Source organism: Podarcis filfolensis (assembly GCF_964270895.1).
Source record: "Podarcis filfolensis genome assembly, chromosome: 3".
Classification (NCBI taxonomy): domain Eukaryota; kingdom Metazoa; phylum Chordata; class Lepidosauria; order Squamata; family Lacertidae; genus Podarcis; species Podarcis filfolensis.
The window spans coordinates 24,352,723-24,366,030 of NC_139606.1; the positions used below are offsets into that span (position 1 = coordinate 24,352,723).

Here is a 13,308-nt window from a genome sequence, read left to right on the forward strand (position 1 = left end):
AATGTTGTTCTGAGGGAAATAGGATTCCTCATTTTCTCTTTCTTCCACTTACAGTTGTTTTGGAGGATTGAGGGACCCTTCAGAACGGCAGAAGAGTTAGCATTGGACACTGCAGGGGGAGCAGTCAAAATTGCCTCCCCTTTTCCTTTTGCAGGAGCCTCTGCTGGACCCAAGTCCCTTCTAGGAATGGAAGAAGCCTTCCATTCATAAACTGGCAGTACTGGAAGCAACCACTTATGCTATATTCTGAATCTTTCTTGTGGGGAGTGTGCACATTAGAATCTCAGTTCTGGAAAGGTTGAATGATTTGAGGAATGCACTTACTTTCTGTTTGTCTGCTTGGTTTCTTGCATGCCTAAACAGCTTTTATGCCGAGTAAAAAGAACAAGAGCTGCTGTTGAGGGAAGATCTTCTCAAACAGAAATGACTTGTACAATTTAAATACGAGAAAATGATGTACATCTGTTTAATACATAACAGTTTCTTACATTCCGGGTGCAGATTATTTGAAGACCAATTTGCATACATGTTGTTTATTTCTTGAAGCTATATAAAATGAGAATATTTCTGCTTTATCAGACAGACGTTCCCGGCCAATCAGGAGATAGGCATTTGCATAATACCTTTTGGGTTGTTTCTGAAAAGATACTGTGAACATGCAGATTTCTCTTGTCTCATTAGCTGTTTTTCTTTGCTTGGGTTTGCATATGTGCTTAGAATTCCCAAGCCCTTTTCTCTTAGAGCAGCTCTAGTTTCTTTGTGGAAATAGTATCAAAATGTACAGGACAGATGTAATTAAAGAGAAGGAGGAAAAGCCCAGTTGAATCATGTGTACCACAACTGCTTTATCAATATATATACATTCTAAAACATTATATAAACATTATATAAACATTCTAAAACAATGCTCATTTGTTCAAAGGGGTTCACATGCTCCTGCTATCTGCATACAAAGGATGTTAAAAGGATGTTGCACTGCAAGGCTACAAGGGACAGCCCTTCCCCTGCCTACATTAAATGGGCAGCCATGCTCCCTGAGGTCCATGCATATAACATACACCACTGAATATTTGGCAGGGAGTAGAGAGAAAACAGAGGGAAAATGGACTGGAGTGGCTGGAACCCTGAGCATTTTGTAAGATATATTTCCTGTTATTTAAGTTATGCTTCAAAGTGCCCTGGCTCCGTAAAATGTTCTTTAAACATAGTACATAAGCAGCTCTGAAATGCTGGTACAATTTAAGGAATTAAATCTTTTTAAATGCCAGCTGTGGGGCTTCAGTGTCCTTCATAATTCCCCCCCCCCCCCGTCCATATTACTAGTTGAAGTGGAATAAATTATGCACCAAAAGCAAATGCATATTTGTATTATTTATATAGATCACAAATTTTCAGTTGTTTTAGTGCTTTATACACACAGCCTGCTTTCTAAGGCTGTGCTCCTATAGTAAGGCTTGACTCTTTGATGTGCATCCTGTTCTGATTGTTATTTGCCATACTGTTTTGTTTGTTTGTTTGTTGTCGCCATACCACAACGACCACACACAGCCTCAGTAATGCTATGGCTGCCCTTGTATCGAACTTCAGTCAGGATTCTCCGACTGCTGAGTTTGAATTATCACTACGTTTGCCAGCACATCGACCTATAATTATGAGCCAATGATTGCCAATAGAATTTTAAATACCCAGCCAATAAATATTTTAATTGTCCCGTCCAGTATAAAAAGTAGCAGCTCTAACTGAACTACTAAGTCCTATAACAGCTTTCTTGTAACTGAACTGATTTTTAAAAAACAAAATTTGTATTGGTTTTAATACAGCTATTAAACACTTATCCAGCAGTACAGCTAATGATGTTTGTTATATCCATTGTCTCTAGAAAATACACATACTTTCAACATTTAAACATACTACTTTGTGTAACCCCTCCACTGATAATATTGAGTTGTTGGTTTTGATTTTGGCCATTGACATAGTTAAAAAAAGGGGTCCATGTTTCTTGGACGGTGTCTTTATTTGTTATGCCTTTAATTGCTCTGGCAACATAAAGAATAACAGATTTCTTCAGCTAGAGTTGAACTTCTCACATGTTACTATTACACATTACCATTCTTAGTTCTGTATTTACAGAACATTAGCCTTTTTTTTACCCAAAACTTCAGATTCTCCACTTGCAAGCATAAACATATTTACACATTCAGAGACGCAAAGGTTTCCCTTCACTTAGGCCAGTACACTTACTAGCCCAGTAAAGCCCCAAGCATATCGTAACTAAACAGATTATATATGGAAGCATTTTATACTTAGACCCAGGACACAGACTCCCACTCCCCTTGTCTTCTCTTGGACTAACAGAAAGTCTGCTGCAGGCCTGAATTTATTCCAGTTAATAAATTTGTTCATTGTTCAACCTGCTACAGTAAGGGTCAACAAACAACAGAGGACACACACCCCTTCCATTCCCCAGATGTGCAAACCACATTCCTTTCCAGAGTTCAAGGCTATCCATCCCCTGTGATAGCTTTAAGGCCAAAGACATGGATGAGCTTAGTTCCTTTCCCCTTTGCCCTGAAGCAGTCATGGGCATCTATCCTAAGTTGTTCCCTTTAGCCTAACACACACTCTCTCTCTCTCTCTCTCTCTCTCTCTCTCTCTCTCTCAATATTTTTTATTAAGTTTTCCATTTTCCATTTCAAAATAAACATTATACATAATACCAGTATCCAAAGACTTCCCTCCTTCCCCTCCGTGGTTCATTTTACTTGTCTATCAATCCTGCGTATTTTACTATAGCCATTTTGGTCAGTTTTCCAATTTTACATCACTCAAATACTAGTTTGTTGAATTTATCCTAATGCTGCCAGCGTTTTCAGCTGTGTGCAATTATTTCCCATATACTCAGCAAATAAAAATCCACTCTTTGAATACTTGTTCTTTTTGCTCTCTTATTATATATGTTAAACATGCTAGTTCTACATATTCTGTCATCTTAAGTTGCCAGTCCTCCTTGCCTGGGACCTCACACAAGAAAACTCGAGCCGCCATTGTTGCATACATACATATTTTTTTCTGACACCTGGGAACCTCTGTCTGAACTATTCCTAACAAAAAGGCCTCCGGTCTTTTTGGGAAGGTTGTTTTAAACATTTTTTTCCAGCTCATTTCCCAATATTCTTTAACCTTTTTACATGCCCACCCCCCCCTTTAGCCTAACTCTCATCCATGGCCAGTTACAGGCTTGCAGCTGTTTGCCGCTCTTTGTTACCAATATTCTGAGAGAGCATGAGGCCCTTTGTATGTTGGAGAAACAGGCGTATAGAGCACATGTATAAAGCACATGACTTCCCTCAAAGAATCCTGGGGACTGTAGTTAATCCTCAGGGAGCTACAATTCGCAGCCCCATTAATAAACTACGCTTCCCAAGATTCTTTGCGGGAAGTTATGTGCTTCAAACGTGTGCTGGGTGTGCTTTAAATGTATGGTGTGGATCTGCTCTAATTCATCCACCGACTGTTATCTGAAAAGATAGGGGTCTCTACGCTGCTGTCCTCCCCTTTCATGTTTTTGCTTCTCTAATATATTTGGAAGTGATAACAGTACTCAAATGAAGAGTGATTATCACGAAAGCTCAGCTTGATTCTTACATTTTATCCCACGAGTGCTTGTGGACTGGCATCCCTAATGCCTTAATTCTCCTTCTCTCTCTTTCTCTTTTTAATTAGAAAAACCACGGGAAGCTTGTTTTGACCCTGGCAACATAATGAATGGAACTAGAATTGGAGCAGACTTTAAACTCGGATCGAGTATTACTTACCAGTGTGATTCTGGCTACAAAATTATCGATCCTTCCACTATCACTTGTGTGATTGGTGCGGATGGAAAACCTGCATGGAACAGAGTGTTGCCATCTTGCAATGGTATGTACTGAACCGGAGGGTGCCTTCTCTCTGCAATTGCAGGTTGGAAGAATTAGTTCCATGTGCACTGCCATGCTATTAGCCAGCATGATCCAGTGTGATGGGCCAATGAGGGAAGGAAGGGGTGGGGAGGGGAGAAAACCTACTTTCTCTTGCTGCTTACCTGTACTGCTGTTCTCATTACTGATGATATAAGGAAAGGAAAGGCTGGAGTGTGTTTTGGGGGAGGAACCTGTTGCAAACAAAAATTGCCCTTTTCCCTTATGGGGTATCCAAGAGCCCATATAGAGTCCTTACGTAGGTTCCCTATTGGTAGGAGAAAATAACAGAGGCCAACCAGAGAATATTGAGAAGCAAAGCAGCTTGATCTTTATTGATCTGTTGCAACAGGGTGCTCCCCTCACCTGCAGGAAAGGAGGAGGAACCCAGAACAATGGTGCACAAGGCCTTATAAAGACTTTTAAAATTGCCACCCTGTAGATCAAGACCACCCCAGAAACATCATACATACATCACAGAAGGGGTGTAGCTCAAGACCACCACCCCAGATACATCATACCTACATCACAGAAAAGGCGGTCTAAAACAGAAATTTGAATGTTGTTTTTCCTGTTTGCCAGGTTATCTGATTGCCTTTCCTGATAGTCTGTCACCCATTAAAATGTTGATTACTAAATTCCTGAGACAATGGGAAGGCTCCCTCCCTCCTTGCAGGGAAAACATTTGGTCAGTTTGGGAATCAAAATGGTTTCAGGTCGGTCTTCCTGTGCTGATCTATGTACATGCTTGGTTGGTACACTTATGAACATTGCCATATATCTAAAACCTCAAAATTCCTATCACAAACCCATCTCTGTTGAGTGCCCACTATGCAATATCCCAGGTTCAATCCCTTGTGTCTCAAGTTAAAAGAATCAGGTAGTGAGTGGAATTGAAATACTATTGCCTGAGATCCCACAAGGCTTCTCTCAGTCAGAGTAAACAATATGGGACTAGATGAGCAAATAGTCCTATGTCATAGCAGGCAGCTTTCTATGTTATGTTCCTAAATCTTCCTTCAGTTAGCAGATGAAGAAGATCCTGTTGAACCTAATTCTAATTTAGTAAAGCCAGGCGGATGGCCCTGCCAGCCTCCCACTGATAAGTCGTTCTTGCCTTAGGGCTCATCAGTACTTCCATTTGCCCACTTGCTGCTTTCCCCCAGGTTTAGTGCTGAATCAGAGCAAACATCCATCAAATTTGTTCTGATTTATTGTAAAGTGTGGGTTTTCTAGGAGAATGCAGTGGGGCAAAGGGAAAACCACTCTGACACACAACAAGCAAAAAACAGCTTGGACCTGTGCTTTCTAGGCATGAAACAAGGAGAAGTGTTGGTAAGCCCTTAGTGACATTCTGTGGCAGAATGGAGTTCTTAATGGGGTTTTACTGAAAGTGAAGCACTAATTGTTTTTATATTTAAATAACTTAAAATATGCTAGTTTCACCGAGGGAAAAGACAGATGTCTTAAATCAATAAATTGTGAAAGATCTTCTCTCTCGCTCGCTCTGTTATTTTTTATTTATCTAAAGACTTACCAAAACTTCTCCAAATTATTAGTTTTCCTCCAGAGGTATTTGCCGATGGTGATGCAGTATTGTTGCTGATGATGATTGTCGATGATGATGATGATGATGGTATCCCAGTACATTTTAAAGTAGTAAATATCAACACAGTTTAGAAACAGAAAATAATTCCTCAGGCTCATGATTTCATTGCATGAGACGGGGGTTAGTTTAAAGCTTTTGATTGATAGACTTCCGGGTTGGCGCCATCGCCGAATGGCGGACTCCCTCCGAGCTCCGGAGGGAGCCGGCTCGGCAGGGGCTGGGTTTTACCGCACCGGCGATGCGGGGACCCTTAGAAACCACGGCCACGGGGGCCGTGGACTTGGAGACTCGGCTAGCACCGCTAGCGCCCTCCCGACTCGTGAAGGAGCCTTTTTAAAGGCTACGGATCGGGTGCCGGGGAGAAGCGTGGTGCTTTGAGTCCTCTGCCATCCCTGCCGAGCGAAGCCGCATGCCATCCGGCGGAGAGCGCTGACTTCTTCCATTGAGAATTTGGACTTTTAACAACAACCCGTGAGTAAATTGGAAATCGGGTTTAAAAGAAGAAAAATTTTTTTGGATTTGAGACGAGCGGGGGGGGATCTAAAAAGGAAGTCAGTCCCCCTCCCTATTGTAGACATTTTAAAACAAGGATTGGGAAGCCAAGGCCCAAAAAGAACGGTATCTTTGCTAAAATCAAGAATTCCATGATGGGGAAGTACAAGAATTGTGCTGGAGGAAGAATTGAAGGAGAAGGAAAATGCACCCCCCTCCCTGGGAACCGGGGCGATTGAGGAGTGAGCCTGGTGAAAAGAGCCGGTGATTTTGACAGCTGTCAAAGTAGCTGTCAAAGTCGGAATTTTAAAGAGGATTTTATTATAAGGACCTTGCTGGTCAAATTTGTTACAACTTGATATAATTTGTTAAGACTTGAATACAAAATGGCGAAAATACGGAGAACAATCGGATTTTTGGAAACAAAGTTACAACAACCCCCCTAGAGGAGCTTCGGGACATTACAAAGATGGGCGTAAGCCGGGAAAAATACAACACTTCGGAATTTTACAGAACTGGTTATCTCCTGGGAAAGCTGCAAAACTGAAACTGAATCTCGTCTACAGGGTGTTTAGACTAAAAGGAGACAACAGAATACTTTACTGAAGAAGGAAGGGACTGAACGCAAGTTTTTGTTCCTGAATAACAACAACCCATGTAGAGTTACTAAACTTCTGAATAAGAAAGTTTTAGCAGCGGAACAAGAGGAAGCTGGACTATAACCTTGAAAGAACAATGGGGGGAATTTTATAATTTGACATTTTTAAAGATTTAGGAATTAATTTTTAAAAAGTAATCCTAAAAATGGGAAATAATTCTGCAAGGAGTTGGGGGAAAAATGGGATTGATGGACTTAAGACTTCCAGGCTGGAAACATAGATTGGAGGATAAGGGAAATTAAACCGGGGAAGGGGAGGGAGAATTAGAATCCAAAGGCTTGCAACTATTTTCTGAATTGGTTTTCTTTTTTCTAATATATTTCTTATTTTTTTATACTTTTATTCTGTGTGCTTTTACTTTAATGGGAAAAAAGGGGGACATTGTGGAAAGAAAAGGGGGTGGGCTATGGGGAGAGATCTTTTGCTTTTTTTTATCAAGGGTGTTGCATAAGGTTTGTATAAATTTAAATTTGAACAATGGGGTATATAAATTGTGCTTTAAATCAGAAACAGAACTTGTGGAAACAACAATATGAAAGGGGAATACGGTAGGGGTGGGGGAAGGGGGGAGTCCCAGAAAGTGGATGTTTGAAAATAAGGTTCTGAATGTATCTTCATAATTTCTTTTCTTCTCTTTCTGTATTTTGGAAACTTCAATAAATATTATTTAAAAAAAAAAAAAAAAAAAATAAAGCTTTTGATTGATGGAGTGTATAATAAAAGGTTAAAAACCTGATACTGAAGCCTATTGAAACATTAATTACTTCTCAAGAGAATACATTGACAGAGCAGTCCAACTACTACCTCCACCACCAGTCTCAAGGGTTGGATTGAGTGGAGATGTTATTCTATTCAGTTCTTCGGGCTGAGCTGTCCTCCCACTGGTTGCTGAACAGACAGGCGTGTTTCAAGGGAGGGTGTGGGCAACTGTATATAATCCCGCCCCCTTTCTGAAGCCAATGAAACGATGTGGTTGCAGATGTGGCGGGGCTCCACCTCTCTGCGGAGCCCTGGAGGCAGTGGGGAGTTTGGATTGCACCTTAAGGCTGGAATTCTGTACACCTTCATCTTAGAAGCAGGCCCCATTGAAGAAGTGGTTCTTACAGGATTGCAATATATTTAGAATTATTTTGAAGGCAGTATGCTGGATTTCTATTTCTTGAATAACTGCTTTCCCCTATATTTTAGCTTGAAAGCTTTTATGTCTCAAAGCAGGATATGAATGCAGGTTTTAAAATCTAAAGAGAATGTAGTTACTTGCTAGGAAAAAAGTCTTGGCAGCTACAAGAAAGATGCAGCCTTTGGCAAATAATGGACATCTTTCATCTGATTGCTGACAACTCCATTTCTGTGTTTCAAGCAAACATTGCAGCAGAATCCCATTGGGCTATAAAATGCATATATATTTCCAGCTATATGCACAGACTATCACCCTGTAGCATCACACAAGAAAGTTGTCCTTCCCCCGAAAAATATCAGGCCACATTTTTCTCTCACCTATCCCTGAAATCGTTTTCTTTTTTAAAAAATAAAAAGGCTGGTTTTATTCCTTTGCCTAGCTCTAATATAGATAGATAGTCTTGATCCAATGAAGAGTAACCGGAACTCAGTTCGTGCAACTAGTCTTTTCCGCCTGCAAAGTAACTCTTGAGGGCCAAGGGACCATGCCATTCTGGCATGAGATATGGCACTTGAGCTCTCATGGGGAGGAGAAGTTGGCAGAAGTTGAGGGAGGAGGCTTCTCATGTGGGTAGAAGTGTCTTTCTGTCTTCTTTAAACCACTGAGTTTTTCGAATGGGGAATATCATTCTTCGAAGCTGCAGTTGAGAAGCTGTGAAATGTGCGTACATCAGAGAAGTGGCAAATTAGCACCTCGGTTCCACAGCGATCTTGCCGCACACAGACTGCAGACTTGCACACAGTTATGTTCAAGGATGTTTCTTGGTAACTAGGGAAGGGATGTGCTGAGGATTTCGGTCTAAATCGCTATTTATTTTCTTAGTGCTATTTGAGGGAAGAAAATCTGAGAGTAGTGTGTCACTTGCTTCTCTGCACACAAAGGCTTCTGTAATATCAAGTCTCCAGGGATACTCTCATTTTCTGCTTTCAAAGCTAAAGCCCTCACATTTGCTCAAGGATATATGTTCCATACAAGTTCGGAAATCATTTTTGCAGGGCCGTCAGAATGGAACTAACTTGTACAATTAAGTTGATTGTGCAACAGTGATTCAGAACAACCTTGGGCCTGTTCGTTACATTGCATAAGCCAGATCTATGGTTTGAATCAGATCAGGGATGTAGAGCTGCATTTAACAGTGCAATCCTATTTTTGTTTACACCACATACATTTTTGTTTACACCACATTTGGTTTACATCGCATAAAGTTCAATGGACGTTAACCTCAGGTAAAATTTTATAGGCTTCCAGCTTAAGTCTCCCTGTGCCATATTTTCCTAATCTAAATTACTCCCAAAGCTGGTTTTGTCTGTTTGTTTGTTTTGGCAAGAGATATATATATAAGTGCCTGTATTTGAACAGTAATCATGGCAGATTCAGTCACAAATCTCCCAGTGGCTCATCAAGTTTGGCCATAAATGGACCATCTTGGTTGATTTCAGGTATTTCAATCTATTTATCCATCCATTTTCCCTTCTCAAAAATGCCTTCGTCAAAAAAGAAGAAGAAAAGATTGTAACATAGTTCACTTCAAAGTTCTGTGCAGGACCCAGCACACAGTTGGGAAGGAGGATTACTAGAAGAAGCAGCAGGAGGAAACACAACTCACCTTCAGGGTTCTTCACTAAAATGTTATTATTTCTGCATCAGACCACCATCAAGATGCTCCTTGAGCTGCATGCTGTCAGCACTTACCAGGCAGAGACATCTGTGGAGTTTGCACAGAACTGAGCTGTGTAATTTTTTCACCTTAGTGGGCAATCAGAAGCATACTGAATATGGAGTTCCATTTTTAATATAAAGGTTAATAGCCACTGACAGAAATTTTTATTTAAATGTACTCTACATATTTGTCTAATCCTTTTTTTTAAAGCTATCTAAACTAGTGATCACCACTACATTGTGGGGTAATTTATTCCGTAAATTAATTAGGAATTATATGAAGAAACACATTACTTTGTTTGCTTTGAACCTACTGTCAATCAGCTTCACTGGGTGACTGCATCCTGGGAAAGAGTAATATCTCCTGTGTTTCTCCTGGCCATCTTCTTTTTTCTAAAGTGAAAAAAGCTTGGATCTTTTAAGGTTTTCTCTGCAGAGAAAATTCTCTAACCTGCTGATCATTTTGATTGCCCTGTTCCATAGGTTTCCCAGAAATACAATAAAGCAATACAGTACTGTATCTTTTTTGAGATGGCGTGACCATAACTACAGACCATATTCTTAACCTGAGTCCACCATACATTTATATAATAGCACTGCAATATTTGCCATCTAATTTTTTGTTTCTTTCATAATAATCCTAGCATCAAATTTTCCTTTTCACTGTCACAGCAAAGTGAGCTGATGTTTTCAATAAGCTTTCCACTGTGACCTCGAGATCTCTTCCTTGAGTAGTGACAGCCAATTTAGACCCCATCAACGTGCATATGTCTATTTCAAGTGCATCACTTTGCATTTAAAGTAGACATATACATTGAATCTAATCTGCCATTCTGTTGCCCAGACGCCCATGCTTTTGAAATGTACTTTTCGAGAAGTTCACAGTCTGCTTGGTATCCTCTGCCATGTTGGCTTCTTCAGTATTCATTCCTGATTTATTAAATCAATTATAAATAACTTTAATAACACCAGTCCCAAAACAGCTTCATGGGACCTCATTCGTTGCATACATCCATTGTGAAACCAATCAGTTGATTCCTTGCCTTTTCCTCCTGTCGCTGCTACTTTCTTCTAGCTAGTATTACACAAGATGATTATGATTATTTCAATTTACATTCTCTCCTAAAGGAGTCCAGGGCACTAGACACAACCGTCATATACATTAAGAAAACAAAACGTGTTTTAAGGCATTCTGAAAACAGCTTAAGCCTTCTCAGCCAGTGATCTCTCCATGTCAGTTTCCTCACTAATATTTGGAGTTGGATGAACTATAAAGGAACTCTTCTCTCTTAACTCGACTTAGTGATATGCCGCTGTTTGAATGAAAAGTATAAAGCATTTTTGCACCAGTCTATGGTCCCAGGTTTCATTGGAGGCTTCAGTACTTGGAGTAACTTATTCAATTGTACTGTATGTTCTAATTTAAAGTTTTCTGCTCTTGTTGCCTGGTATGTTCCTCCCTGCAACACTTACTCAGTTTCCCAAGCCACCTAAAGGCTCCTTGCTTGTCCTTTCTCCCTTGCTTCTTCCCTTTGCTGCTTCTCTCACTTTAAATCCCTCTGAAAAATCCCTCTACTGCAAAACCTTAGTCTTCATCCCCGGCAGAAACATTTTTGTTCTGTTTGGCCGTTCTGAAATGGTCAGTGTTTGTAGGTAACAGGTGACAGATATGTCGAAGTATTGGAACTCCAAGAATTTTTTACCCGATGTAAAAAAAGTGTTGTTGTTTTTTATAGTCACAAATCCCAGCATACATAATCATGTGGATGGATGTCAGCAAAACCCACAGAGCACATGATCCGTCATGGATTTTAATCTCTCCGTTTTGCAATTTAAATTATCCTATATATCTTTCTATCACATATTAATTGAGCAGAGAGCAGGATAGGAAAGGACCTAGATAGAAGTTTGGTTATAAGCTTTATATTGTCAGTGGAGATGTTGTTGAAGAGTACCATGAGATTTCGGTCAGGGGTACTTTTACCTTTACCATGAGAATTATAGTGTATGACTTTTCTCTCCATCTCTTTCTCAAATGCAGATTTGTGTTTTTATCTTTGCAGAATGTATTGAGTACATTCCATACAACTTACCTCTTAGCAAATTTTTATTTATTTTTAAAAATAATTTTGAAACCATTTTTCAGTCAGAGAATACCAGAGCACTTCACAGGAAACACACACGCACGCACACACACACACACTCTCTCTCTCTCTCTCTAAAGAAACAGAATAATAAAACATTCTAAGGAGACATGCAACTAAAACATTGTCTTTTAAAAAACCAAACTGAAGATGCTAAAGAACTTGTACTAGTGGCTAAAAACACCTGAGTGAACAGGTATGTCTTTCTTGATGCCACACAAGCATCAGTGCCTTCCTAATCTCCAAAGGGAGGTGGTTCTAACAGGATAAGGCTACTGAAGGCTACTAGCCATGATGGGTGTGCTTTGCTTCCACATTCAGAGGCAGTAATGCTTCTGAATGCCTGGAATGCTGGAAATCACAGGAGGGAAGAGTGTTCTCATGCTTGAACCTTGCTTGTGGGTTTCCCACAGACATCTGTTTGGCCACCATGAAGAAGACCCACTGACATGTGGCTATAACTGTGGACTTCAACTGGCTGAAATCCTAAACACCTTCCAGAGAGTAAGCTTCACTGAACACAGTGGGACTTAACTTCTGAGCAAACATGCATTGCCAGCACATTAAATGTGATGAGTTCTAATCTGATTCCAGTTCAATAGCACTTTCCCTCGGTTTAATGTTTACACATTTTCTTTTTTCCAGCTCCCTGTGGGGGTCAGTATATTGGCTCAGATGGAGTAGTTCTATCACCAAATTACCCTCAAAACTACACCGTTGGGCAGACTTGTCAATATTCAATTACTGTGCCTAAGGAATTTGGTAAGTTTTATTCTGACGTGTAGCAGCCACTAATTCTTTCATTCTGATTTTGTTCTCGGTGTACAAGTTGCTGAGCTAAACCAAAAGTATTTTGTTTCTCATGAATGAACACAGCTAACATTGTATGTAGCTCCTGAATATTTGTCAAGATTATTATTTTTATTCTATTTTGCAAGAATAGTTTTAAGGCTCTACAGTCTCCAGGGCAATCAACAGAGCAGAGTTAACCACAGAAGATACCAATAATCAGAACATATAATGAACTATAACTGAGTACATAAGTTTTTATATGGGAATAAGAATTCATTCATTTTTGCTCATACACAGTATCAGAGACAACAGCAACAACGTAGTAGGGTTTCTTTTATTAAAACATGGCATAATCCAAAGATTTGAGTTTCCAGTTCTACCTGCCAAAGGGAGTATTGCCTCCTTTCATTCAAACAGTAACCCACTACCACCATCTAGTAACCTTGAGTAAACTTTCAGGATGCATTTACAATATGGGATTTGGGGAGGACTTGCCTGCGACCAAAAACAAAAAAGTCAAAAAAATCACACTGGGTGTACACAAGCTCTTTGAATGCCAAGAATTGCTTTTGGACCCTGATCCATGTACCCCCCCCCCAAAAAAAATAATTAACACACACAAAATGAAATACAAATTAGAGGTGATGTCTGTATAATGGCTGATTTCCCCCATTCTGGGTGGGTGGCGTTAGTGGCCCCTTGTGGTCTTGCACCATCCCTGGGCAGCCAGTTTGTTCAGGTCAGCTGTATGTTAGCATCCACCCCCCGGCTGGCTGCATCATAGGGCAGGATTGCCTGCCAAATCTCCCAATCACTG

General features: G+C 40.2%; 1 protein-coding gene across 5 annotated transcripts in view; it reads left to right on the plus strand.

The window, feature by feature from the left end:
• CSMD1 (CUB and Sushi multiple domains 1) overlaps window positions 1-13,308 on the plus strand; it is a 937,839-nt gene that overhangs the window by 784,248 nt on the left and 140,283 nt on the right. For all 5 annotated transcript variants that reach the window (XM_083606880.1, XM_083606881.1, XM_083606882.1 and 2 more), the window contains 2 exons: window positions 3,724-3,918; window positions 12,345-12,461. In XM_083606880.1, the coding sequence (XP_083463006.1) occupies window positions 3,724-3,918; window positions 12,345-12,461 (312 nt within the window). The remainder of the gene's footprint in view (window positions 1-3,723; window positions 3,919-12,344; window positions 12,462-13,308) is intronic.